This window comes from Propithecus coquereli, unplaced genomic scaffold (genome assembly GCF_000956105.1).
Source record: "Propithecus coquereli isolate 6110/MARCELLA unplaced genomic scaffold, Pcoq_1.0 Scaffold193, whole genome shotgun sequence".
Taxonomy (NCBI): Eukaryota; Metazoa; Chordata; class Mammalia; order Primates; family Indriidae; genus Propithecus; species Propithecus coquereli.
This window is the reverse complement of record NW_012144190.1, coordinates 537,195-564,730: the sequence shown is the minus strand read 5'-3', so window position 1 is coordinate 564,730 and position 27,536 is coordinate 537,195. Positions and strand designations below refer to the sequence as shown.

Here is a 27,536-nt window from a genome sequence, read left to right as displayed (position 1 = left end):
CAGAAGCTCGATTCCGGGACCAAGGCAGGAATGTGATTGGAGGAGACAGAATAGCGAAAGGCTTTCCAAACGAAGTGAATGGAAAAGAGAAATTCTGGAGCAGGATGCTCACTGGACGGCGGAACGGAGTCGGAGAGAAACTGGCCGCCGGACAAGCGGCGGCGCCTGCGCACCGAGTCGTCTGGGTTTATTCCGGGCGAGACCGTTGGCACAAACGGGCGCAAGCGCATCTACGGCGGTGGGGGTGCCGGAGTGGGCGCACCCGGGCCCAGCGCGCAGGCGCACTGCGGGGCCCAGCCGCACGGCCCCTCGCGCACCTGCGCACCGAGACGGCCGCGGGAGGGCGGGGCCTCCTGTCTCCTCCTGCGCTCAGAGGATTGTGGGATAGTGGCGGAGGGAGCCGGGCGTCGGAGGCCCTGAGGCGGACCGCAGAACCCAGAGACCTGCTCGGTTTGAGGAAGAGGGAGGTGGAGGCAGGAGGCCTCGGCTTCCGTCTGTCGCTGTTCAGCTCTGCGGCCTGCTCGGACTGCGGAGGAGGACGCTTTCCCCTCCCGCGGGGCGCCAGGCTGAGCCGGGGAAACCGGGGCGACTTCCCCCGTCCCTTCCCGTTGAGGCGCCTGCGCGGGCCTCGCCGACCTAGCTCATCCGCCTCGGCGCGGACCCCGGAGGCGCCTGTGCGGGTCTCGTGACATCCCCACCGCACCCGCAATCAACTCTGCGAGACTCGGCGCGCGAGGCCTCCCCGACCCGTGGGCGCGTGCGCGGGCCCCGCTAGCCCCGGCGCCTGCGCGAGACCCCGACGCCGCCCCCCGCCCCCACATACCGGGCCCCGGAGCGGGGGCCAGATCCGCTGCGGCGGGGCGGGGGGGGTGCCCCGATGAGCCCCGAGTGCGAGGAGCCACCGCCCCCCCTCGCAGGTGAGCGGCCCGCATCGCGGGACCCTGCCTAGAAGTCCAGGCCCCTCGTTCTCCTTCCCCAGCGCCCTTCGAGTTTATTCTGTCTTCTTCGGATCCTATGCCCCCTTCCTTGGGGTTCCCCTCTCCCCGCCTTGCCCCGTCTCTTCCCCCTTAGTCTTCCCTAGTCTCTCGGACTCTTCCCCCTCACTCCCCTCCGAGTCTCATAGTCTGTTCCTCTCAGTCCCCCCACGTCTCTCAGTCTTTTCCCACCCCCCTTCTCCCTCCAGCCTCCCCTCCCCAGTTTCTTCTGCCACGGTGCCCTTCTACACCCTCAGACTCAGCTCCTCCCTCTTACTCCTCTGGCCCACTGCCCGCGTCCCCCCAGGAGTCTTCCTTCCCTTTGGTTACCCTCTTCTTTTCCTCCATAGACTCTGCACTCTCGCCCCCATCACCCCTTCACTCTCGCCAGCCTTCTTAGGCTCCATTGCCTCACCCCTGGGGCGGGCCGACTGGAGTAGTGGGGCTTTCCCTTCACCGTGACTGTGGCTCTCCTGTCCCCAGTTGTCTCTGGCTTGTTGTGAGGAGGGGCTTGGGCGCCAGCGTTCTCTGGAGCAGCCACCAATCGATCCTGGTTTTTAGTGAGATGAGGCCTGCTGAGGGCAGGGCAGGGACCCAGTGCTGGCCTGCCCTGGAGGAGGGGCCGGTCCCTGGGGAGACAAAAGCAGAGTGGTCCAGTCACAATCACTGTGTGTGGTGATAGAGGTAACTCAGGGCGCTGCAGGAGCAGGAGGGACTGGTGAGACTGGCTGGATGGGTGGCTTTCTCTGTCTAGGAAGGATGAGTAGGAGTTGACAGATGGAGAGTGGGAGGAAGGGCCTTCCGGTGGGAAGGAACAGCACGTGCAAATATGTCAAGGTGGGGACGTTTGGGGAGCCATGAGTGCAGATGTGTTGGGAGGGCGAGGGGCAGAATAGCTTGGCTGGGGCGCTTGCCCAGGGCCTTACAAAGTGATCTCTGGTTAGGGTCTTTCTTGGTTGCTCTTTTACACACAGAAAGATGCGTCTGTGCTGAGGATGCAGACGTTACCATTAACACCCGCCTGAAAGGCAAGATGTTTCTGGAAAGGAAGCCGCGTTGTCTGTCAGGTGTGGTACTGGGTTCACAGTTGTAGGGACACTGCAGTGGGGTTGTGTCCGACCTGAGGGCAAGGTTCTAACCGTGGGTGCCCATGGCAGATGGAGCAAGAACTGAAGATTGCCTGAGGAACACGTTACGCGTCGTCATGCGTGGAGCCTGTGCAGTGACCTGCACAAAACACATGGAAATGCTCGCCACACCCTGCTGTGTGCACTCACTGCGGGTCCAGTGGTGTTGCTTGTGCTGCTTAAAGTGTTGTGCTCTGTTTTCTTAAAAAAGCTTTTGCCTATCATGTATCATTTTGCTTAAATTAAATGAGACCATGTGACTGTATCCCTGGGCTTGGCATCAGGAGGAGGCAGTACAGGCTAAGTGTTTAGAGCGAGGCCTTTTGTCACAGGGACCTGGGTTCGAGTCCTCGCTCTGCCTCTCCAAGTGGTGAGACCTTGGACAGATTGTCCAGGTGTGCTGTGCCTCCTTTTCCTCGCTGTAAATGGGAACAACAGGAGTGCTCGCACAGGGCGGTTCTAAGTGCACAGGGCGGGATTAAGTGCAGTGTTCGTAGGCGCTTGTGGCAGATGCAAGACGCAGTACGTGCTCCGGAATCAGTAGCTTTTAGGATTACTATTTGGTTCGAGATTATCTATTGCAGTGGTTCTCAATCGTGGGCGATTGTGTCCCCCCGGGAGCCATTTGGAAACCGCTGGAGACGTTTTTGGTTGTCACAACTGGGGTGAATGCTACCAGTGTGTAGTAGGTGGAGGCCAGGGCTGCTGTCCAGTGCACAGGGAAGTCCCACCACCACAAGGAACTGTCCAGCCCGAGGGTTAGTAGTGCTGAGGAGAAACCCTGCTCTAATGCTTGGGTATTTTGTACAGTTTGGGCTTATGTGCTCTGTTGCACTCCTGGGTAGCTGTGTTGTGTGAGTTGTGTATTGTGATTTACTATTGTCTTTTTGATGGTTGGCTTTTGTTGGGTCATCTCTTTCTTTCTATTAGAGGAAAACTTGCTCTTCTGGTCCTCCCCTCTCCCCAGTTTTTTTTTTAGGATGTGTGGCCAGGTCACCTTAGCAGATCACCTTCCTCCTCTGGCTTCAGTTTTCATTAATTCAACAAGTATCTTCAACTGTGAGCTTGGCCTTAGGCAAGATCCTGGGGTATTGGCATCTTCTGGGGGGAGGTAGATGACTGAACAGGCAAATCCTGTCACAGAGCCGAGGCCCAGATACTGTGGAAGCGGTGTGGAGCAGGCCCCTACCAGAGTCGGGGAGGCTTCCTGGAGGAAGTGGTGGCTTGTGGAGGCCTGAAGGACCCAGGAGGAGCTTGTCAGGCTCGGAGAGCTCAGGGAAGGCGCAGGAGCGGCCCTGCCAGGGCTGAGCAGTCAGGTGTGGCGCCGGTGAGGGTTGTAGGGAGAGATGAGGTGAGAGAGGCCTTCCCGGGATTGTCAGCACCTGGCTTGCTGGGGACACGCCCTCCTTTCCATGCCAAACCGTGGTTTTCCCTTTGCACACAGGTTTTGTGGATCTTTCTCCAGGAAGTGCTGCTTTACATTAACTTCATCTGCAAGGTATTTCCCAGATGAGGAAACTGGGGTGCCGTGGGGTTAGGTCCTTGGCCTAGGCCAGACAGAGGTTTCAGTTTGGAGAGGTTAAGATTTGAACTCAGGCCTTTGACTTTGGATCACACAGTAACATTCCTTCTTCCCCTCTGTCTATCCAAGGGCTACAAAATCTGCGCAGTGGTCTTTTCCTTTAAATCTGTGACTAATTTGGGAGACAAGTTCTGAGTATGAGTGCTCAAGTCCCCTCCCCAGTCCTTGGCCAAGTGTCCCTAGACTTTCTTATTTCCTAATTACTTCCCCCTCCCCCAGGATTGGACCAGAGCTGCCACTTCCCCTGGGAGGGTTGGTTCTGCCATCCAAGGGGGAGGTTCCTGGGGTGCCCTCTAATTGGGGACCCTCCCCCAGGCTTTCCCAAGCCATGGGAGAGTCCCAGCTCATCGTGAGAATGGGACCAAAGCTATTTGGCTTTCGCCAGGTCCCATTTCTTTGGCCCCAGTGGCCCCTTCTCCCAAATGGGTGTCCCCAGTGCCTACCTTGCTGGGGTGGTGTTGGGTTCTACAACCAGCACACACCATAGGTCCTGCTCGAGTTAGTGGGGTTGCCATTACCATCACTCCATATTGGAATTGAGTGTTCCCAACCTCCTTTCAGATGTGGCTGAGAGCTGACTGTGGGTTGGGGGAAGTTGGAGGGAGGGGATCTTGCCATCCTCTGAACCTCGGGCCCTTTAAGGAGCTGGGTGCTGGCCAGCCTGCTGCTGGTGGCGGCTCACTCCTCGCCAAGGATGGTCGGACAGACAGTGGCAGCAGCGCCCGTGGGGACAGCTCTGTGAGAGCCATAGTTAGGCCGTCTGTGAGCTGGGGAAGGGGCTGGGGGGCTCCTGAGGGGCAGGTGGTGTTGAAGGCCTTAGAACAACACCACAAAACAAGAACCCAGAGGCGATGGTGCAGAGCTGGCGGAGGGAGCAGAGGTAGTTTTCGTTTTTAATGGCTTCCTTTCTCATTTACAATTTCCCCTTCTTCCGTTTGCAGCCAGAGTCATGGTTTTCAAACGGTCGCTAAAAACCAGTGGTAGTCACTTCCGCTTTCTTGAAGTTGCTGAAAGTTGCAGAGAACGGGGGTGGCGGGGTGTGTGGCGCCTGCCAGAGTATTTGAATGATCTGAGGGAAAAAGTACTTGAATCACTTAGGCAATCGGGTAGAGTCCGTCTCCTGCTCCGTTTTTAGTGTCGTCACCCTCAGGATAGTGACTGTTTCCTATCTGTCCTGCTCAAAAGTGTTGGGATGTGGCCTTACGTTCAGACTGGGAGGGGCTCACACCTGCCGAGAACCTGTTGTATCAGGACCACCTGCTTTAACTCAGCTCGTTTTCACAGGAACCTGACCCGATGGGCTGTGTCCCCATTTCACAGATGAGGAAATGAAGCTTAGAGAAGCCAAGTGCCCAGCCCAGGTTCACCCAGTTAGAGGGAACGAAAGCCACCTCTCCTCATTGCCGGGGTTTCCAGCAAGTTTCATTAAGTTGTAAGATGGCGGCTGAGAGTCAGGGCTTGAGGCCGGAGTGGATTGAGAGTTTGTGGTGGGGGAAAGTTTTTCTCACTTTTTTTGTTTTTTTCTTGCTCCTGAATTTGCATCTTAAGTCTGTTTTTACCCTGAGAACTGACGTTTATAGGGTGTTGAACTCCAGTTACATTGGATCCTTTCGTCTTGAGATTTACAGAGGAGCCACCTGAGGTTGAGAGTTCAAGGGGCTGCCTGGGTTCTTGGGGCCAAGGTTCAAATGGAGGCTCCTGGACGCCACACTCCAGCCAGCATCCTCCTGTCTTGGTCCGGCAGCCCCCGCCCTGATTCTCTGGGAAGCTGGCTGTGGGAGGGAAGTTGGTGAGGTCGTAGCAAGGGTAGGGGGTTTTGGGGGTGGTGGCCATGGCCTGCACCCTTTAACCAAGTATCTTAGAAGCGAGTGGCCAGGCCACAGCTGTGAGAGCTTTTGCCTCCTGTCTAGAAACCGGGGCACATTGTCTGGATTGGGCAGGGTCCTGGCTCTGCCCCTCTGGGCCGCTTTTCGAAATGGGACTCTGTTATCAAAGGGCAGTAGTAAGAATTCTTCACTCTGTTGTCGTGGTGGGGAGATGAGACAAAGCGTCGGAAAGTGCGGGTGCAGGATTCTTTACAGATGTTGGCTCGGCTCTGTCCCTGCACCGCCCCTGCTGGGGAGGGGGCTCACTTAGCTCAGGGGTGTTGGGAGTGAGGAGCGGGGAAGGGGTGCCTGGGCGAGCTCCCCAGGGTGGAGCTTTAGTGGCCTCGTTCTGCCAGACCAGCTGATGTCTCCTCAGCTCTAGGGTGGTTGGACACAGCACAAGGCCTGAGCCCAGCCCTGCCATGATGGCCTTGGGCAGCTTTTTTCTTTTTTTGGCAACAGTTTTTTATGGAGATATAATTCATATGCCACATGCTGTATCCATTTAAAGTGCAGCATTCGGCCGGGCATGGTGGGTGACTCACGCCTGTAAATCCCAGCACTTTGGGAGGCGGAGGTGGGAGGATCACTTGAGGCCAGGAGTTCGAGATCAGCCTGGGCAATATAGCAAGTCCCTGTCTCTATAAAACATTAAAAAATTAGCCAGGTTTGGTGGCGTGTGCCTGCAGTCCTAGCTACTTGGGAGGCTAAGATGAGAGGATCGCTTGAGCCCAGGAGTTGGAGGCTGCAGTGAGCTATGATTGCACCACTGCGCCTCCAGCTAGAGTGACAGAGTGAGACCCCGTCTCAGAAATGAAAAAAGCGTACAACTCAGTGGTTCTTAGGACAGTCACAGTGTTGTGGAACCATTGCCTCAATTGATATTACAACTGTTTAAAATCACCTCTAAAGGAAACTTTCCTTTTGAGAAACTGCCTTAATCCCCCCAGCTCCTAAAACTTCTGATCTACTTTCTGTCTCTATGTATTTGCCTGTTCTGGATGTTTCACATAAGTGGAAACATGTAGTGTGTGGCTCCTTGTGCGTGGTGACAGTCCCCCGTGTAGAAAGAGGCTGCCTGCTCCCCGTGTCCGCATGCTTCACTCAGCACAGCCGGTGGCCGGAACTCGGCAGTCACGAGTGATTGGTGGAAATCCACACCCCTCCGCCCTGCCCCAGAGCCTCCTGCTTCCCACCGACCGTGCGTGGCGAGTCACCTTTGCTGAGTCTTGGTTTTCTCATCTGTGACACGGGCACGCCCTCAGCCTGTCACATTTCTCAAGTGAGATAGGAAGTTGGGAAGGGTCCCCTGAGGAAGTCTAGCATTTGGGCACAGAGGCGAGTTACCGCTGTGCTGGAGGAGGTTCCCAGAGCAAGGAGGGGAGAAGGTCGTACATCCTTGTGAAGCAGTGGTGCTTTTGTCCTCACTGCCACACGTGGGAGACACACACCCAGCACCTGCCAGCCCACCCCTCCCCTGCCTGCCGTGGTGATCTTGCACCCCTCTCCGCCTCGTGATTTAGGGAGCCCGTAAGAGTGGCTGGGGCCAGGGTGGGAGTGATTTCCCTTTATCGATGCCCTGACAGGTGTGTCAGCCTCCTGCCTGGGCAGAGGCCTTGTGAAAACACGGTTTGTCTTTCAGGTAATGTTTTTGAGCATTTATGGCCACAGTGCCAGGTCCTGTGCTAGGTAGGTGCTGCCCCCAGGTGCTCGCGGTAACCTAGTGAGGAAGGTTTAGAGGGGCCGTAGAGCCATCTGTTCAGCGCGTGTGTATCGCAAGCATGTCGTTACTGCGTCCTAGAGATGCTTCCAGACAGTGGCAAGCTCTGTGCAGGTCGGGATGCATGTCCCAGGGAGACATGAGAGAGTGGTGGACAAAGGCGGGGCCGGGGGCTGCTTCGGCCAGGCTGGTCAGGGAAGGCCCCTCTGCAAGGCGAACGCTTGGCAAGAGACCCAGAGGATGAGAAGAAATCGGTTGTTAGGACAGCGTCGCTGAGGTGGACCCAAGCTTAGAGTGTTCTGGAAACAGGAGGCCAGCTTGGCTGGGGTGAGTGCGGGGCAGGCATGAGCGGGGCTGGAGGAGCCAGGCCAGGTTTTGAGGTGGTGTTTGAGAGCGGCGGGAGGCTGCGGAGGATCCCGGGCACAGACTGGGGGGCTCTGTGTGCTGCCTCTGGAGAGAGGGCAGGGCCTGCTGGGGTGTAGGGCCTGCTGGGGTGTAGGGCATGCGGGTAGAGAAGGGTGGTTCTGGTTATGTTTGGGGGCCATCGGCAGTGCCTGGATTGCAATGGGGGAGGGCAGGGAGGCCCTGAGGAAGCCCCTAGATTTCTGGTGGTGTCGGGTTGAGGGGAGAGCTCAGGCCTCACAGTGACGACAGCTGGGTGTGGGCTGTGATGTCACAGCTGGGCCTCAAGGGGCCTGAGGACTGCAGCCGACCCTCTGTCCACAGGGGGCTGTTGAGTAGGTGCTAGGTGCCAGGGACAAGGGAGACCAGGAGCCCAGCGTCCAGCCAAGTCCAAGGACCAGGAAGGGGAAGCTCCTCCTTTGGGTGAGAGTGAGGTCAGGGTGGGCCACAGCCAGGACCGCTCGCTCAGGCAGAGCACGTGCTGGGGCCAGCTGGGCTGGAGCTTGCCCATCCCACAAGTGTCTCAGCGTCCTCCGCCCAGGCCCTGTGCTGGGGACAGCGCTCCTCACTCTGGGGACGGAGTGCCAGTTCCAGTGGTCACCACCCCCAGATCTGGGCTTGGGCAGTTACCTCTCTGTGCCTTAGTTTCCTCCTAGTAAAATAGGGCTGGCGGTTCCTTCCTGTGGGTGGTCGTGAGAGGCAGTGGAGGTAATGGCCGTGAGGTCCTTGGAGGAGTGGTCAGCACGGTGGAGGTGCAGGGCAGCCGACAGTGGCATTGTCTGATGTGTCCAGGGAATGCCCCCGTTTACCCAGCCCTGTGCCTTGGGTGGCCCCTGGAGCACAGGGAGACGGAGGCTGCTCTGGGGAGGTGGCACTGGGCACGGCCTCCCAGGGCGCTGGGGTCAGAGCTGGTGCAGAGGTCAGTCAGCAAGCTGAAAGGATGGGGGAGGGGCACGGCTGAGCCAGAGAGGAGGCTGGGTGTGGGCAGGGGCTGGGCCTCGGGGCCCTGAATGCGGGACCAGGGGAGCTGTTGCAGGGCTCTTGGCTGGAATGAACACGAGGTGCTCAAGTTCGTGCTCAAGGGTGATCATGGGAACAGCAGGCGGGTGGGGGTACTGCGTGAGTCACTGCTTGTGTGGACTAGGAGCCAGGAGACCCCAGAGGAGTGGGGGCTCTCAAATGCCCCCCGTCCCCGGTCTCAGGCCTGGAGTTTGCCACCGTCTCCTCCTGCCCCGCTTGCCCTCACGGCTGTTGCTGGTTACAGAACTCTTCCCTCCACTCTACCTTCAGTTGTCCTTGGCTAGTGCCTCCCACCAGGATTATTGATACAGAGTCACCGAGGCAGACGGCAGCCTGGGAGAAAGGTCGCGGTAGTGCTGACCTGAGCTGAGCCGAGCCTCGGGGTGATCACTTGGCAGGCAGGGGTGGCTGAGCAAGGAGGCAGGGGAGGCTTGTGTGTCAGTCCCAACTTCAGGCAGGGCAGGAAGGAGAGCTGGGTGCTCGTGGCATCTTAGAGGGATGGAGACTCAGGATGCCCTGTTGTCAGCCTAAGCTGCTTCCCTGAGCTCTGGTGTCTCTTCCTTGGGCCTGGTGCTCCATCTGTGCTTGTCTGTTCCCTGGGGCCCGGGTCCTGGGGTGGCCGGTGGGTGCTAAGGTGGCAGGTCAGGGACTCAGGGAGGCCTGTGCAGAGGGCATGGCTGGCCCCGGGAGGAGGGGGTTGGGCAGAGAAGGCGCAGAAGTGTGTTGCAGGAGGCGGACTAGCATCTGCGTGCCTGCGAAGTGACGGGTGGGGGCTGTGGAAGCGGCAGCCCAACCTCCTGTACCCTGCTCTGTCCTCAGTGTCCTCCGGGGTGACTTGGGGATGGCAGAGGCCTCTGCCTCAGGCAGTTGTGCAGTTGTCAGGAGGCAGGTAATGAGCATAGCTCTGGTCAGCCCCTTGCCTGTAGTGAGAGCTCCACAAATGCTGTCCTTGGGGACCAGATGGCCGGTGAAGAACTGGGAAGCCACCTGACTTTCCTGGGCTTCGCTTGCCCCTCATCCTGTGTGGTGGGATGATGACGGTGTCTTGGGGGCGGTTGTGAGCTTGGACGTCATGTGCACAGCGCACGTGCAGAGCCGGGAGCATCGGAGCCTCAGAGCACAGCAGCTGAGAGCACAGGTCTGGGGCTCAGAACAGCGTTGCCTGGCGTGTGGTTAATGCTCCGTGTGTGTTGCTCTTACTGCCCGCTAGTTACCTGTGCAGGTGCAGGGTGGGGGCTTTGGCCAAGGTGAGGGCCACATGCTGTCCTCCAGGGGAGAGGGACAGGATCAGAGCCAGGTGTTGGTAGCCCACTTTGTTCTTCCCGGGCAGAGACTGCTCATCCCTTCCTGGGTTCCTTTGGGCCCTGGTCAGTGGCTATTCTGGGAGCATCCCCCACCCTGCCCCCCACCCCCACAACTTTTCCTCTTCCTTGTCCCAGGCCTTGGTGCTGGGTGGTGAGAGGTTGGTTGGGTTGTGTTTGTGTGTAAGTGGTGTCCAGGCAACAGCCACAGCCTGGAGACAGCACAGACTTCCTCTCTTCCCCCTGCCCCCACCCTGAACCTCCCACACAGCCTTGGGTGATTTGCTGGGCTGGGCAGCAGCCGTGCACTGGAGGTCATGGGGCATTTGAATTTGTGCAGCAAATACAGATTGAAGTGAAGCCAGAGGTTCAGGCTCTGCCCCTGGGATGTCCCTGCCCACATATGGAGACAGTGGACAAAGGCCCTCATGGGCGACGGGGTCAGAGATCACTCTATGCATAATGTGCAGCCTCTCCTTGCAGGCCCTGTGTGGTCCATACCAGGGGACTTTACCAGGCCTGAGGCTGAGAGGTGGGCAGGACAGTCGGCCTTGGGTGTGAAGTGACTCTCTGGACCTCAGGGGAGGCAGCATGGAGGCTGGAGCTGGAGGGGGTGGGTGGGCCGGGGGGAAGCCGGCGAGGCCTGGTGTGCGTGTGTGATAGAGGTGCTGAGCCCCCGGGTGGGGCCGGGCTTGACCTGAGGGTGAGGACCGGGTCTCGGGGAGAGGCTGTTCCCGAGGCAGGTGGCCAGTGCCTCGTCCAGTGGGGGCTCCCATGAACGCGTCTGACGTGGTGCTGGTTGTGCCCCGGGCCCGCAGGGCGCCATGTTTTGGAAGTTTGACTTGCACACGAGCTCACACCTGGACACGCTGCTGGAGCGGGAGGACCTAAGCCTGCCTGAGCTGCTGGACGAGGAGGACGTGCTGCAGGAGTGCAAGGTCGTCAACCGCAAGCTGCTGGACTTCCTGCTCCAGCCGCCCCACCTGCAGGCCATGGTGGCCTGGGTCACCCAGGAGCCGCCTGCCAGCGGCGAGGAGCGGCTGCGCTACAAGTGAGTCCCTACCCTGTACCCCAGACCCTGGCTCCAGGCTGGCCTGTGCTATCTCGGCATCTCACACACTTTCACCACGAATGCCTCACAGAGACAGCTGATACCAGGACCTCCGGTTTGGCGATGAGCACCTGGGTGTAGACCAGGCCTGGGCTCCAGACCGCTTCAGCATGCCATTTCTTAAAAGCTTGTTGTTATGGAATTTCCCCAAAGTACGGATTAGAGTGAATTCCGCGGACCCTTCACCCAGCCTTAACAAGGAGCAGTGTTTTGCCAATCTTGTTACATCTGCTAATTGTCCCCCCCATCTTTTTTCCCTGGTGTTTTTTTCCAATTGAAATCTTTATGGCAGCTGTGGGAAGTAACAGAGATCCCAAGTACCTTTGCAAAACCGCTAGGGCATCACAGCCAGGGTGACGATGTTGACACTGTCCGCCTGTTAAAAGGAGGTTTCCCAGTTTTACTCGTACTCTCTGTGCGTGCGTGTACACGTTACGTTCCTCACCTTCGTGGGTTTGCGTGTCGGCCACCCCAGTGCCATCCTGAGCACTTCCATGACCACAAGGACCCACACTCGCCTCCCTTCCACCCCAGCCTTGACTCTTGGCAGCCACTGATTTGTTCTCCATTTAAACAGTTTTGTTTGAAAATGTTTTAAAATGAATCATATAATAGGTAAGCTTTTGGGATTGGTTTTTTTCTCGTCATAATTCTCTGGAGATTGATCCAGACTGTTGCATGCAAAAATCATTTTTTCCTTTCATTGAGCCTAAGTAGCTAGGTCCCACCAAGATCAGCCTCAGCTCACTGTGTCCTCAGCTCTGAGCGCTCACCCTTGCACCGTGGGACAGCTGTGGGGCTCCCAGTGCCATTTAAAGCACATCTCCTCATTCCAGGCAGCATCTTCTTCACTTGTGGTTCTCTGTTAATGTCTCCTTTGTATCTGCCCACCCGTGCGCCCTGGTGCCTGGCCAGCCCCTGGCGTGGGGGAAGCTCTGCACATGGCCACCCCCTCCTGCCTGCTGCTCCCTGGATGGTAAGGGCAGGTGTGCTCCAGGTGCTCGCCTCAGGGGAGGTGGGACCAGGCGGGCCCAGCCCTGTCAGGGAGTTGGGGCTTGTCTTCCCTGGTCTCTGTGGCCTTTCCTGGGCTGCTGCGAGAACCTCCTGTTGGCCTCCTGGCTTGCTGGTGCTGGGCTCCCGCTCTTCAGGTTGTGCACGCTGCTTCTCGCATGGAGGCCAGGCCAGGGCAAGGGCTGCTCCCTACTTTGCCTCTTATAAAGTGGGGACTCAAGGAGGTGGCTGCCACCCTGGAGCACAGGGCTTAGCAGGTCCCCTGCTGATGCTGACAGGACCTCCAGCAGGGCCGGCAGTATCTCTTGTGCTGCCCGTGTCTGTCTGTCAGACACCACCCATCCTGTGTGTCTTCTCTCCCTCCTCTGCTCTGACCTCTCTCTGCCCAGAGCCTCTGTCCTGCTCATCCACCCTCACTCGACCAGCGTCCAGTGGGCCATGGACTGTGCTCTCGTGCACCAGATAGCAGGAGGACACTCAGGGAGCCTCCATTTTGATATCTGTGCCCTGCTGGCCCCTGGGGTCTGTGCCCTGCCCCAAGGATCCCACTTTCCAGGGGAGGGGGCACTGTGGGATCCCCTACAGTCAGACCTAGAGCAGGTTCTGGTCCTGTGGGACCTTTGGTGGGATGCTGGACAGGGCAGCTCTTGTCATGGGAGCCACTGGGCACCATGTGAGTGTTTTAGGCAGGGGATAAGTTTGGAAGTTGGAAAAAGTCTCCCAGAGTGGGGCTGGGCGGGAGGAGAAAGCTCAGGTGGCCCAGGAGAGAGGGAACCTGAGCTGGGGCAGCGTGTGGGGCTACCTGGGAAGATGTCAAGGACGCAGAAGGGATGGATATTGCTAGTGGGGCGTCAGAAAACACTGGAGCTTCAAGCCCAGGGTCAAGTCTTGGGGTGGTAGGGAGCCCAGGAAGGGGTGGCTGGGTGCGGAATGATAGAGGAGGCCTGCCCAGGGACCTCATTTCCCTGGCCCCACCCTCCACCCGTGCTGTGCTCTATCCCCTTCCTGGACATGGGTCTCCCCCAGTGCCCAGTGCAGGGGAGAGGGTGGAGCCTCCCACCCACCCCACACTCCTCCCCCAGGTACCCCAGTGTGGCCTGTGAGATCCTGACCTCTGACGTGCCCCAGATCAACGATGCCCTGGGTGCCGACGAGTCGCTCCTGAACCGGCTCTACGGCTTCCTGCAGAGCAGCGGCAGCCTCAACCCGCTGCTGGCCAGCTTCTTCAGCAAGGTCATGGGCATCCTCATCAACCGCAAGACGGATGAGGTGCTCTGGCTCTCCCGGCCCGTGGCCCAGGGTGGGGGGTGTAGGCCAGGCCTCTGTGCGAGACACCGCCCATGTGCCCCCAGCTCGTGTCCTTCCTGCGGAAGAAGGACGACTTCGTGGACCTGCTGCTGCAGCACATTGGCACCTCAGCCATCATGGACCTCCTGCTGCGCCTGCTCACCTGTGTGGAGCAGCCCCAGCTGCGGCAGGACGTTGTCAACGTGAGTGGGGCGGCCCCTCTTCATGGGGGCTGGGGCGAGGGGAGGTAGGCGGTGATGGAGCGCCTGTCTTCTTGCCCTCAGTGGCTCAACGAGGAGAAGATTGTCCAGCGGCTGATTGAGCAGATCCACCCCTCAAAGGATGACAACGTGAGTGTCACTGGCGCCCCTGCAGCCTCCCCTACAAGTCCATTCGCCATGCCCACTCTACCTCCTTTTAAAAGAGGAATTGGTGAGAAAAAGGAGCTTTGAGAACCAGGCTTGTCCACACCCTGTGAGAAAAGGGTCTGTATACGTGGAAGGTTTCTTCCATGAACCAGGAACTTGGTACATAATCCCTTGAGGGGAGGGGTCTCTGGCCCTGGGCCTCACTTCCCGCCCTCCCCACTTTGGCCTGTGCTGGCTGCTGGGCCTGGCGGCTCTTTCTCCATCTCCCCTGCCCGGTTAACTCCCTGCCTGTCAGCTCACCCAGCAGACCTGCTCTTGAGAGCAACTGCTCCCAGTAGCTCGAGGGGCCTGAGTCTGTGTGTTCCCCTGGCCTTGGGTCTTCTCAGGCTCTGAGGCCACCGGGAGCAAGGCGTCCTAGTGATGGTCTTGGCCTCAGGAGGCTCGTGGATTTGTAGCATGGAGACAGGGCTTGGGGCTCCCCCTGGCAGGCCCATCCCAGGGAGGGTGATGTCTGTTCAGGCCTTTGCAGCAGGAAGGGGGCTGTGAGCCATGTGGCAGGCGCCTGTGAGGGGCCCTGAGGTCTGGGGGCCACGAGGCCAATCCCTGGCAGCTGGTTGTTGGGTTAGACTCAGCTCTGCTTGCACGCCTCTTTTATTTCCTTTAGAATCAGCTTTACTGAGAGAGAAGTTATATAGCATACAGCACCCATTTAAATTTCTAATTCGGAGGCTTTTAGTACATTCACAGTATTATGTAACTATCACTGTGTTGAATTTAGAATATTTTTCTTCACTCCAAAAAACAAGCCCTGCAGCCAGGTGTGGTGGCTCACGCCTGTAATCCCAGCACTCTGGGAGGCCAAGGCAGGAAGATCACTTGAGTCTAGGAGCTCAAGACCAGCCTGGGCAAATAGTGATACCCAGTCTCTCTCTCTTTTTTTTTACTCCCCCACACACCTCTCAAGACCTGGTCTCTACAAAAAAACTAAAAAATTAGTGGGGTGTGGTGGCATGCACCTGTAGTCCTAGCTGCTCGGGAGGCTGAGGCAGAAGGATCGCTTGAGCCCAGGAGTTTGAGGTTGCAGTGAACTGTGACGACACCACTGCACTCCAGCCCAGGCCACACAGCAAGACCCTGTCTCACAAACAAACAAACAACAAAAATCTCTTTAGCTGTTAGTAGTCCCTCCCAACATCCCACTCCCTTTATCCCCTGGCAACCCCCAGACTGCTCTGTCTCCGTGGAGCTGCCTGTTCTGGACATTCACATCAGTGGGATCATGTCCCACGTGATCTTCCGTGTCTGGCTCCTTTCTCTCCGCACGATGTTTTCGAGGCTTATTCATGTGGTTGTGTGTGTCAGGGCCGCATTGTTTTTCATGGCTGAGTAATATTCCAGTGTGGCTATACCAGGTTTGGTTTATCTGTTCACCAGTCAACAGATGTCTGCGCTGTTGCGGATAGTCTGCTGTGTGCATGGGTGGGGGGTCCTGTGTGGATGTCTCCCCTCTGGGAATCCTTCCCCAGTTTCTCCAGCAACTGTTCCCTCTGGTGTTTGGTGCCTCTGTGCTGTCCTCCGTGACACACATGTGACCATCCTTCCCTTTCCCGGAGGGGCTGGGGCTGGAGGGTTCAGTGCGTTGGGGGTCCCAATGCCAGGCTGTGGAGGGCCTAGTGGCCCGACCGGGGTCCTCACCTGTCTCCTCCCAGCAACATTCCAACGCGTCCCAGTCCCTGTGCGACATCATCCGCCTGAGCCGGGAACAGATGATCCAAGTTCAGGACAGCCCGGAGCCAGACCAGCTCTTGGCCACTCTGGAGAAGTGGGTGCCGGGGCCTGAGGAGGGGGAGCATCCTGGGGGATCCCTGGGTCCCTGGCTCCTCACTGACCACACCCATCCCCCAGGCAGGAGACAATCGAGCAGCTCCTGAGCAACATGTTCGAGGGGGAGCAGAGCCCCTCTGTCCTCGTCAGCGGGATCCAGGTGCTGCTGACCCTGCTGGAGCCCAGGAGGCCAAGGTGAGGGGCCCTCCGGCCCTGTGTGGGGGTGGGCAGGGATGGGGTGAGGCTCTGAGACCCTCAGAGCCTCAGGCAGGACATGTCGTGGTGTCCACTGTGCAGAGTGCCCAGCTTCCTCACCGCGTGGTGGCGGGTGTGTCCCCTCTCACAGTGGTCAGCACTGGGTGGGAAAAGAGTCCTTTTGTCCTGTTGACAAGTGAAGACACTGAGGCTGCGTCCACTGCCTGCTGGCTGGGGTGGGGCTGGGACCCCAGGTGTGCACTGAGAGGCTGCTGAGCCAACCCTTACCATGCAGGGCACTCAGCCGTTGGGTTCTGTCCAGCCCCACACCCCTCACCTGTCCCCCCAACAGGGGACTGCGGATGTTGCCACCAGGCCAGCTCGCTGCCCCACTCAGCCAGCCCTGCTCTTCTCTGCCCGCTGGCCTGGCCTGTCCAGAGAGTGCCAGATCAGAGCAGCACCCGAGGGCGTGCCCTTCTCCCTCCAGATACACTCCTCACGCTCACTGCGTGTAGGCTGCCTGGGACTCACTCTGCCCTCAACCCTGCCCTGCCGCAGGTCTGAGTCCGTGACCATGAACAACTTCTTCAGCAGTGCGGATGGGCAGCTGGAGCTCTTGGCCCAGGGGGCCCTGGATAGCACCGCATCCAGCGTGGGCACCCTGCATGCCCTGCGCCCGCGGCTGGGCTGCTTCCACCAGCTCTTGCTTGAACCACCCAAGGTCAGGACCGGGGGGTCACAGTCCTCGGGGAGGTGTGGGTGGCAGGGAGGGTGGCCCTTGGGAACCAAACCTCCCTTCACCTGCAGCTGGAGCCGCTGCGGATGACATGGGGCAGCCTGGACCCACCGCTGGGCAACACGCGGCTGCATGTGGTCAAGCTCCTAGCCAGTGCCCTGAGCGCCAATGACACGGCCCTGACACAGGAGCTCCTGGCACTGGACGTGCCCAACACCATGCTGGTATGGGATGGAGTGAGATTGGGAGGGGCTGTGACTGGGCCTGGGGCTGAGGCTCTCTGGTGCCAGCCTGTGTCTCCCATAGGACCTCTTCTTCCACTACGTCTTCAACAACTTCCTGCACGCCCAAGTGGAGGGCTGTGTGAGCACCATGCTGAGCTTGGGGCCCCCTCCTGACAGCAACCCTGAGACACCCATCCAGAACCCCGTTGTGAAACATGTGAGCTGGGGCTCATCCCTGTGGGCCACCCTCCCCTGTGTCCCACCCCTCGCCCCCTCAACGTGTGTGTCTGGGCTGGGGAGCAGCAGGGGCGTGAGGGCCCAGCTTGAGCTAGGGGGCGAGGTGGGGTGGGCCTGTGAGCAGCTGAGGGGCTGTGAGGGTGTGTGTGTGCGTGTGCTATGTGCTCCCGGTAGAAACAGCAGAGATTTAGGCAGGCTTAGGAGACGGGCCCAGCCTCCCTCCCTCCCTCCCACCACGTGTGGATGGGCCTGGTGAGGCACCTGCTGGGAGGGGACCCTGCTGCGGGCCGAGCTCCCCCATGTGCAGCCCCCCAAGGCCACCACGTCCTGCTCTCCCACAGCTGCTGCAGCGGTGCTGCCTGGTAGAGCGGATCCTGACGTCCTGGGAGGAGAACGACCGCGTGCAGTGCGTCCCCGCTGGCCTTTGTGCTGCATTGGGAATGGGGCGGTGGGGGACGGGCCAGGGGCTTGGGCGGCCCTGGTGTCCAGCTGTGGCCTCCACTCTCTCTCAGGTCTGGGGGGGGCCCGCGGAAAGGCTACATGGGCCACTTGACGAGAGTGGCCAATGCCTTGGTGCAGAATGCAGAGAAGGGGCCCAACGCAGAGCAGCTGGGGCAGCTGCTAAAGGGTGAGGGCCCGGGCCTGGCCTGGGGCGGGGGTCGGGGGAGGCTGGAGGCTGAGGGGCGCCCCACATCCTCGACCCTCCCTATCCGAGCAGAGTTGCCCAGCGAGCAGCAGGAGCGGTGGGAGGCGTTCGTGGCAGGGCCCCTGGCGGAGACCAACAAGAAGAACATGGTGGACCTGGTGAGTCCTGGCTCCTCCTCCTGCGTCCCTCTTGCTACTCTCTCTCTTGGCCCGGTCTCAGCCTCTCCCTCCTCAGAGCTGCCTTCCCCACCCTTGTCGGGGGGCTCCAGCAGGCCCTGACACCCCTACCCCCCAGGTGAACACCCACCACCTGCACTCCTCCAGTGATGATGAGGATGACCGGCTCAAGGAGTTCAACTTCCCCGAGGAGGCTGTACTGCAGCAGGTGGGCCTGGGGCTGTGCTGGGCGGGACTCGGCCAGCCCAGCTCCCTCCAACCCCTGACTTCTGTGCCCCACAGGCCTTCATGGACTTCCAGATGCAGCGCATGACCTCATCCTTCATTGACCACTTCGGCTTCAATGACGAGGAGTTTGGGGAGCAGGAGGAGAGTGTGAAGTGAGTGTCCCCCAGGCCAGGGCCCTGTCCTGCCTGTGTCGCCACGTGCACCTGCGTGCCTGGTGCAGCCCAGCCTGCAGTCACTCCCCTCCTGGGCACGCCCTGGCCACAGCCTCCTGTTAGATGAGTCCCAGCTGTGGAGTCTTTTTCCTCTCTGCAGTGAAGGCACAAATGTCCCCAGTACTGGGGACTCAGAGCAGCTCCCGAGCCCCAATCTCAGCCTTGGAGCGCCCGGGCCGGGGAGGTGCATGGGACTGTGGGGGGAAAGCAGACCTGTGGGTCCTGGCGCGGGGACTGTGGGTGCAGAGCCGGCCTCTGTACATGCTCTCTGGGCGGGCAGGTCTGCCGAGCACAGGGCTCTACCTCTCCTCCCTCTGGAGGCCTTGGGGTGACGAAAGGTTTTTTTGCAACCACCAATTCTGTGTTTATTTGTTGGGCAAACAACATAACAACATTCACGTCTGAGAGTTACGATTATGAAATTTTGCTTTCTCAGTTTCTTGCTGTAAGCATCTATTGCTTTTATAGTTAGATAAAAAAATTAAAATTTGCTAACACTTTGTAAATGAATTGGCACAAGCAAGCTTGTGACAGCAGAGCGGCAATGAAGGGAAGACAGCCTGCAGTCTGGGTGGGAGGTTGGAGGGTGGCAGGGCTATGGCAGGGCTAGGGCCGAGTGGGCACCTCATAGAAGGCAGGGGTCGTCCAGCCCACGGGTGCGGCTCCTCAGCCTCTGCTGCTAACCACGCCTGACCAAGTGGCCACCATCTACCCTGGAGGTGAGGTTCTGGAACTTCCACTGTGAGGCTGGGCATAGCAGGCCTCTGCCTTGACGCTGCAGAGGGAGGTGCTGGGTGAACAGCGTAGGGGATGCCATCTTTGTAAGGGCGGTGACTTGTGGAAAGTAAGTCCACGGTGTCACTGGGAAAAGTGAAAGTACACCGTTGGCAGTGGGTAGGGCACAGAGGCTGCCTGTATTGGGACTCTGCAGAGGTGCTGGCGTGGGCGGCTGGGTTGAGGGAGGCCAGAGGCGGGGGTATGGGGTGCTGCCTGCGTCTGCTGTGGGCGCCTCTCAGCTACCATCCCATTGCATGCCTGAAACTGCCCTTGGCTGCAGGGACCCTATGCCATTGATAGCCCGGGAGACTGAGCCTGCCTACGGCTGCCCCATGGTCCCCGTGCAGCACAGCGCCAGGGGCACTGTGACCAGCTGCGGTTGGCTGTGGCCTCTCTGCGTCCACAGCTGGGGCAGAGGCCCCCTAGGCGCAGACGTGAGATCCCATTTTCCTGCTTCTGTGCCCAGCGTGGGGGCCTCAGGCAGCGCTGGGCCTTGTTGATCAGAGGCCGGTACTGAGATCCCTGGAGAAGAAAGGAAACCCGACCGCATGCTGGCCAGGGACGGGCAGACTGTGGTGGAGGGCGTTGGCATGACCAGCCACCCTTTTGGGATGGAACTGTTACCACCTCCTCCTCCAGGACAAATTCCAGTGGGCTAAAAACTTTAAATGAAATAAAACTAAACCAAGGAGAAGTTCTAGTGTGGGAAATGGATGAATATTTTTATAATCTTGGGGCTGCAGATGCTGCTGGGGGGCTCACCTGTCACATGCTTAGAGTCAGGAGTCAGGAATTGCAGCCGTCCATGATCCATTGATCTTTGTGGCAAAATGTTTCGTGAATTTGAGACAAATGATCCCTTGGGAAGTGTCCCTAACACATGAGCCAGAGCATGGTCCCCACGTAACATAAAGTGCCCTCAACCCGTAACAGGAGAAAGACCAACACCCCGGTAGAAAAAGCGAGCAAAGGCTAAGAACAAAACAAGCAGGGGATGGTGGCAAAGCCGCCGGCTGTGCTGGTGGGAGTCGGAATTGATGAGTCCTTTTTTGGCTAAGTGTGTGGATAGTTAAATGTGTGGATTTAATTTCTTAATCCAGGAATTGGCATTTCTGTGAGGCTGTTTGAGAGAGAATTGAGCAAAGGTGCAGGTTCATGGACACCCAAGTCGGTGTGTTTGTGACACTGGGAGGCTGGAAGCAAGGACTGGTGGGCTATGCCGGTGCAGTGCTCCCGGGACAAGCTGCGCAAGCTCAGCGCTGAGGACCTCGTGTGGGCCCTACCTTGCGTCAGGAGTGGTGGCGTTTCGCTTAAGTTCTGAAAATGATTCTTTTGCCTGTACTTTAGAATTTCAGCCACAGACATAGGCGTCTTATGGTTAGGAAAGGTGCTTTGTCATGCTGTAGCCCCATGCCCTGATCGTCGCTGGCTCGTGTGAGTTCTCGTTGACTCAGCGAACCATGTTAGCATTCAGCTAGGTCTCGTCAGCTGTGTTCCAGAAGGGTAGTGCCCGGCCAGCCCCCTCACCATCACCAGCATTGCGCACTCTCACTGCAAACAAGAGATGGCAACAGCCACAACATCAACACACCCTGACTTGGGCAAGTAAAAAGGACTCACTTGCATTTTTCTTTGATTTCTGCTTGAGTTGCACATGGCTGCTAGTGTAAGTGGAGGCCTAGCACCGTGTTGGCTGGAATCGTTTTTTGCAGTGGCTGATGTATGAAGTGGCCGTGAAAGCTGGATTGACACAACTGGAACCGTTGCTCCTAGGGGAATGTGTGTATATATGTAAACGTCTCACACACATGATGATTTTAAATCCTTAAAACCACTCATTGGGGTAGATCGTTTCCTTGGTTCGGAAATGTTAAGTGACTCTCCTGAGGCCGCCCAGCACAGGTGCCAGAGTGGGAGGCAGACCCTCCAGGTTCTTCCGAAGGCTGAGATCGGAGGGCACTATGTGGCCTTTGTGGGAAGGTGCATTTACCCTACACACTGCAAGTATTGGTTTTGGGGTAACATATATTTTAGGGAATAGGTGAATTTGTGGATGCGGAATCCATGAGTAGTGAAGGTCAGATGTGTGGAGTGAGCAAAGAGCAGAGAAGGGCCCCGCCCCTCACTGCCCCTCCGCCTTCTCTCTAGCGCACCTTTTGACAAGACAGCCAACATCACCTTCTCCCTCAACGCGGATGACGAGAACGTGAGTGCCGCCCTATCCTGCGGTTGTGTGGGTGGAGGTTCGGGGGCTGCCGGCAGTGCAGCCCATCCTCCCCCACCTCCCTGCAGCCCAACGCCAACCTGCTCGAGATATGCTACAAGGACCGCATCCAGCAGTTTGATGACGAGGAGGAGGAGGACGAGGAGGATGGCCAGGGCTCAGGGGAGTCCGATGGAGAGGACAGCGCCTGGCAGACCAGTCAGCTGGCAAGGGGGGCCTGCCTGGGCCAGCCCCCTGGCGTTCAGTGAGTCCCCCCAGCCCCTCTCCAAGCATCCACTACACAGCAGGGCTGACCGAGGCTGAAGCGAATGAGAAAAACAAGGAAGATGTATTGGTGTGTGTATTAGTTGAAGGTGCTTTCAATTTTGAGCGATCGAAATCCAGTTGAAATGAGTTAAGCTACAGAAAGAAAAGGATGAGCATTATCTGTGGCTGGAAACATGGGCAGGTCCTTCGGAGAGAAAATTCTATTTACAGTGGTATCAAAAAGAATAAAATAGGAATGAGTTTAACAAAAGAAGTGTAAGTCTTACACTCTAAAATCTAGAAAACATCATTGAAAAACGCAAAAAGACATAAATAAATAGAAAGATAGCTCACATTCAGGTATAGGAAGATGTACTACTGTTAAAACGGTAACAGTCCCCAGACTGACCTACAAATTCTCAGTAATCCCCACCAGTACCCCACATGGCTTTGCTGAACCTGACAAGCTGATCCTAAGATTGATACGGAATCTCAAGGGATCCCAGATAGTCAAAATAATCTGGAAGAACAAGGTTCTCACACTTGTGAGACTCACACTTCCCAATTTTCAAAACTTACTATGAAGCAACAACAGTCAGGACAGTGTGGCTGGGTATTGGTGCATCTAGAATATCCCCTGCCCCCTCCCTCCCCCATCCCTCCACTGTGCTGCTTTCCCTGTGTTAGCTCTAATGCACATTTTCCCAAAAGCGGGGTAGAACAGTCCGAAGTAGCTTCTCTCTAATTCCAGTAAAATGAGAGATGACGTCCCTCCCCAGTTAGGCTGTGATTAGTTTTTTGCACAGATGTGACATTGATTTTTCTCTAATACTGTCTTGGCACCGGCATCTCTGTGATGACGCGGGTTAGTGCGTGTAGATTTGCCAGCGTGAACACCAGTGCGCAATCTGCAGCTGTGAGCTTTCGCCTCGTGACTTTTAATTTGGAAATTAGGGTGTTTTGTTTTAACTGTTCTGTTGATGTAACGTGTGTACAGACAAGCACACATCCTAAGAATGTGGCCAAGTGGACACTCTGTCAGCACCCAGGTCAGGAGCACAACCAGCCCAGTACCTGTTGTCCTCTATATGCGGGGCTGCTGCCAACACCCTCCTCACTCGCGTCATTTATGCACAAGCGTGTGTCGTTGCCAGATCCAACAACATAATTTACCCCTTCGTTTTCTTCTAAGAGTTTTATGGTGCTGGTTTTTTGATTTTTGATCCATTGTGAGCTAATTTTTGTATATGGTGTGAGATAGGGATCCAGTTTTACTCTCTTACATGTGGATAATCAGTTTTCCTAGAACCCAGTTTTGAAGACACTGTCTTTTCTCCACTGGATGATCTTGGCACCCTTGTAGAAAATCACTTGACCGTATGTGTGCGGGTTTATTTCTGCCCTCTGCTCTGTGTGTCTCTCTATGCCAGTGCCATGCTGTCCCAACTGCTGTTGCTTTGTAGTGAGTTTTGCAAATGGGAAGTGCGAGTCTCCCAACCTTGTTCTTCCAGATGATTTTGACTATTTGGGATCCCTTGAGATTCCGTATCAATCTTAGGATCAGCTTGTCTGTTTCAGCAAAGCCATGTGGGGTACTGGTGGGGTTTACGGTGAATTTGTAGGTCAGTTTGGGGACTGTTACCATTTTAACAGTAGTATGTCTTCCTGTTTATTTATATAGTCTTTTTATGTTTTTCAATGATGTTTTCTAGATTTTAGAGGATAAGACTTGCACTTCTTTTGTTAAACTTATTCCTAAGTACTTTATTCTTTTCGATACCATTGTAAATAGAATTTTCTTGAAATCACTTTCATATTGTTTGTTGCAAGTGTATGAAAATACAGTAGTTTTTGTATATTGATTTTGTATCCTGTGGCCTAGCTGAACTCATTTACGGGTTCTAGTAGTTGTAGTAGATTCCTGAGGATTTTCTATATACAAAATCAAGTCATCTACGAATAGAGATCGTTTTCCTTCTTCCCTTCAATCTGGATGCCTTTTATTTCCTTTTCTTGCCTGAGTGCTATGGCCAGCATCCAGTACCATGTTGGATGGAAGTGGTGAGAATGGGAATCCTTGTTTTGTTCCTTATCTTAGGGGGAAGCATTCAGGCTTTCACCATTTAAGTATGCTGTTAGTTGTGAGTTTTTATAGATGCCTTTTATCAGGTTAAGGGAGTTCCCTTATATTCCTTGATTGCTGAGTGTTTTAGTAACCACGTACAGATGTATTATTTTCCAGTTAAAGTAGTTGGTAACACTGTTAAGACACGTGTTCAGCATTTTGGAAATAGTGTACCGTCATGCACACATAATATTGAGGTCAATGACACCATACGTACAACGGTGGCTCCATAAGATTATAACAGCATGTTGTTACTGTACCTTTTCTATGTTTAGATATGTTTATTTTATTTATTTGCTTTTTTTGAGACAGAGTCTGGCTCTTTTGCCCTGGCTAGAGTGCCGCGGCATCAGCCTAGCTCACAGCAACCTCAAACTCCTGGGCTCAAGCGATCCTCCTGCCTCAGCCTCCCGAGTAGCTGGGACTACAGGCATGCGCCACCATGCCCGGCTAATTTTTTCTGTATATTTTTACTTGTCCAATTAATTTCTTCCTATTTTTAGTAGAGACGGAGTCTCGCTCTTGCTCAGGCTGATCTCGAAGTCCTGACCTTGAGCGATCCACCCGCCTCGGCCTCCCAGAGTGCTAGGATTACAGGTGTGAGCCACCGCGCCCTGCCTGTTTAGATATGTTTAGATACACAGATATTTAACTGTTGTGTTACAGTTGCCTGCAGCGTTCAGCACAGTAACGTGCTCTACTGGTTTGTAGCCTGGAAGGATAGGCTGTGTCTACACAGCCTTGGTGTGCGGCAGGCTGCCCCATCTACGGTTGTGTGGGTGCTGTCTGTGATGGTCACTTAGTGGTGAAATTGCCTGGCAGTGCGTTTCTCAGAACAGATCCCCATGGTTAAGTGACACATGACTGGAGTTTGCTTACCCCTTCCCCAGTTGATGAATACATAGGTTCTTTTGGGTTTTCTTCACGGCTGCAAGTTGTGTGTCAGTCAGCATTCAGCCAGTAGTTTGGGGCAGCTGTGGGTGCAGACATTGTTCTCAGGGCTGAGGACACGGTAGTGGCAAAAGCCAAGCGTCTTTGCCTTCCTGGAGTTGCTAGCTGGAGGAAGAGGGTTAAAGTCAGCCCTTCCGTGCCAAGGGTGGTGCAGGTGGTGGGAAGGCCTGTGAGGTAGATGGCTCTGGTGATGGCCAGGAGGTGACCCGAGAGCTGGTGAGCTTGCGGTCTGCCGTGCACTTCCGAGGGCCCGTCCTGCGTGGATGAGGGGGCATGACTGCATCCTTTCTGCTGCCGCAGCCCTCGCCCACATGTGTTCTCAGATGTGGCCTGGGACTCTCACCTGCTGGCATCTCCCAGCCCCTCCCTGCATGTTCACACTCCCGGGTTCCCCGGCCCCCTCACCCTGCCGTGGCCCCCCAGCAGATGTCTCCTGGGCCTGGTCCTGGGCTGCGGGGAGTGGAGGGGCGGGTGTCGGCTGGCCTGTCTCACACTGCCAGCCGACCAGGTGGTTTCTGGGCAGGAGTGGAGGCAGCACAGACAGTGAGGATGAGGAAGAGGATGAGGATGAGGAGGATGAGGAGGGCGACAGCCGGGCAGCCCATGAAGGGACCACCCGCCCCTCCTGCCCCAGCCCTCAACCCTCAGGTGAGTCAGGGGGCAGCTGTGGCCTGGTGCAGGGTGTCCTGCATGCCACCAAGCTCACGCTCTGTCCTGCCTGCTCCATCCTAGGCCCCAGCTGGACAGCCACCTTGGACCCAGTGCCTACGGACGCCCCGGCTGGCCCCCACATCTCTGGGGAGGAGGAGCTGTGCTCTGGGCTCCCAGCCCCACAGGGGCCCCCGAACGTGCCCCAGGGCCTCCCTGCCCAGAGCCTGGTCAGCCCTCCAGTCCATGATGCCCTGCAGCTCAGGTGAGCATGGGACCTGGCGGATGGCTGCGGCTGGGAAGCTGTTGCCGCGTCCCGGTCCTCTCTGAGGCTCAAGTGCTGACTGCAGCTGCCCCCTTGGGCTGCCCCTCTCACTTGGCAGGTCTCAGGACCCCATTCCCCCCATAGCACCTCAGGAAGCCACAGATGGCAGCAAAGTAGCGGAGCCCTCAGGTGAGCCTCTGCTTGTACCCTGCCCACTGGTGGCCCAGGCAGAGAGTGGCCTGGCCAGCTCTGAGCCTGTTGGGAAGCAGGGGCTGAGTCATGGTCTCTCCTCCTCCACAGCCCCCTGCCAGGCCTTGGTCAGCATCGGGGACCTCCAGGCCACCCTCCACGGGATTTGCTCCACCCCCAGCTCCTCGGACAGGTGATGGGGGTGGGGGAGCTTCTGAAGGGAGAGCGGGTGCCAGGAGAAGCCTTTTTCCTCCATGGTGAGGTGGACTCTCGGTTCATCCTGTCCCTGAGCTGCTCCCGGTCACTCTTGCAAGACCCCCCAGGCCCAGCCTCTGTTGGGCCCCTGTACCCTACAGGCTGTTTCTTTGAGTAGCCTGGACTCACAGGGCCCCTTGCAGCCCTAGGGGTTGGGAAGGGCCCCTGGGAGGGTCAGGAGTGTGCAAGACACCCCCGTGTGGCTGCGTCTGGCCAGCCTCAAGTGCCTCCTACATGGGTACCAGCTCCTGGGGGTGACCAGGGCGGCCGGATGTGAGTCATGATGAGGGTGTTGCTTGTCCCCCAGCCTAGGGCCATGCAGTTCCCCCGTGCTCTGCCATCTGATCTGTATCCTAGTGGGCACTGTGCGGTCACTGAGCGTCTACTCAGTGCCAGCCCCACTAGTAGGCCCCTTCCAGTGGGGCAGGTGGCAGGTGCATACCCAGAGTGAGATGACTCAGGCGGTGACAGGGTGTGAGGCGTTAGCCAAGGGTTGGGTGTCGGGGTGGCACTGACAGCCACATCCCCTCTTGCCCACAGTGCAACCAGAGACCCCTCTACCTCTGTCCCAGCCCTCGGAGTCCCCCAGACCACAGAGGGGGAGAAGAGCCCAGAGCCCGTGGGGCCTCCCCAAAGCCAGAGGTGAGCAGATGGGCAGCAGGCGGGCAGGGTGGGGCTGGCGGGGCAGGAAGTGACTCTGGGGTGTGCCTTTTCTCCTTGGCAGTGCCCTGCAGCCTCCTCCGATGCCCAGTGGCTCCGTCTCAGGAGGGCCTGCGTCCCTGGGCCCCCAGTGAGTGTGGCCGCGGCCAGGGGCCGGGCAGGGGGATGGGTCTGCTGGACCCTCAGGCGACATCTCCCTCTGTTCCCAGGTAGCTGCCTGGCCGCGGCGGCCAGATCCTCCGTCCTCCTCATGGACCTCCTGGGTGGGGGCAGGGCGGGTCCCCCATGGCCCCCGTTGTCCTCATCACCCCAACCCCTACGTTCTCTCTGGACTCCCAGGAGGCTGGTGCCAGGGAGACGGCCCCCTACCCCCATTTGCACTGAGAAGAGAAGTTTGGGAGCTTTGCCTCCTAGAATAACGATATAGAGAGTCTGATAGAAAGCAGAGAGAGACGTATATTATATGTTATATAGAGAGAGGGAGGAGCGCAGAGAGGAGCGAGGATGCTGTGCGGGGCCGGGGCGCGAAGCACAACCCTCCTGTCCCGTCCCAGTGGGGGTTGGCGTCGGCGTCACGCACCGGTTGCCCTGTGCCCTGGTGCAGACGCCCACACCCACATCTGGCCCTTCAGCTCAGGTCCAGCTCCGGGGATGGCCCGGCGAGCACGGGGGCATCAGCGGGGCCGAGTAGGGGCTGTGCCTTTGCCCAGACCCTGCACTTCACCCAGGCCTGCCAGCTCTGGGGAGCAGGGGCCTCATGACAACATCCCCAGGGGTCCTGAATCGGGGTTTGGTTGGGTCCCCCTGTGCCCCAAGGGCCTGGAGTCCCAGCCCCATTGCCAAGTGGCCTTGTCCCAGCTCCCTCCTCCCGGGCTGGCGTGAGTGTGTGTGCGTTCGTGCCGAGCTTTTATTTCATATTGCAAATATAAATAAAGGAAGACAGTTTACGA

General features: G+C 57.5%; 1 protein-coding gene across 3 annotated transcripts; it reads left to right on the top strand.

Moving 5' to 3' along the window:
* The first annotated feature begins 405 nt into the window (after nucleotides 1-405).
* Nucleotides 406-27,536, top strand: PPP6R1 (protein phosphatase 6, regulatory subunit 1). Of its 3 annotated transcripts, none has more exons than XM_012643196.1 (23): nucleotides 406-917; nucleotides 10,810-11,042; nucleotides 13,196-13,382; nucleotides 13,466-13,603; nucleotides 13,685-13,750; nucleotides 15,478-15,590; nucleotides 15,674-15,787; nucleotides 16,379-16,508; nucleotides 16,595-16,747; nucleotides 16,830-16,964; nucleotides 17,326-17,390; nucleotides 17,497-17,612; nucleotides 17,703-17,788; nucleotides 17,925-18,014; nucleotides 18,089-18,186; nucleotides 21,172-21,229; nucleotides 21,316-21,491; nucleotides 25,093-25,217; nucleotides 25,302-25,482; nucleotides 25,601-25,671; nucleotides 25,783-25,864; nucleotides 26,467-26,568; nucleotides 26,651-27,536. In XM_012643196.1, exons 2-23 carry the CDS (start codon nucleotides 10,816-10,818, stop codon nucleotides 26,718-26,720), a joined length of 2,583 nt encoding a protein of 860 aa, XP_012498650.1. In that variant the 5' UTR covers nucleotides 406-917; nucleotides 10,810-10,815; the 3' UTR covers nucleotides 26,721-27,536. The 3 variants fall into 3 exon arrangements, with proteins under 3 accessions (XP_012498650.1, XP_012498648.1, XP_012498649.1); XM_012643194.1 differs by having other exon boundaries at nucleotides 16,346-16,508; XM_012643195.1 differs by lacking the exon at nucleotides 406-917 and adding an exon at nucleotides 3,569-3,599 and having other exon boundaries at nucleotides 16,346-16,508.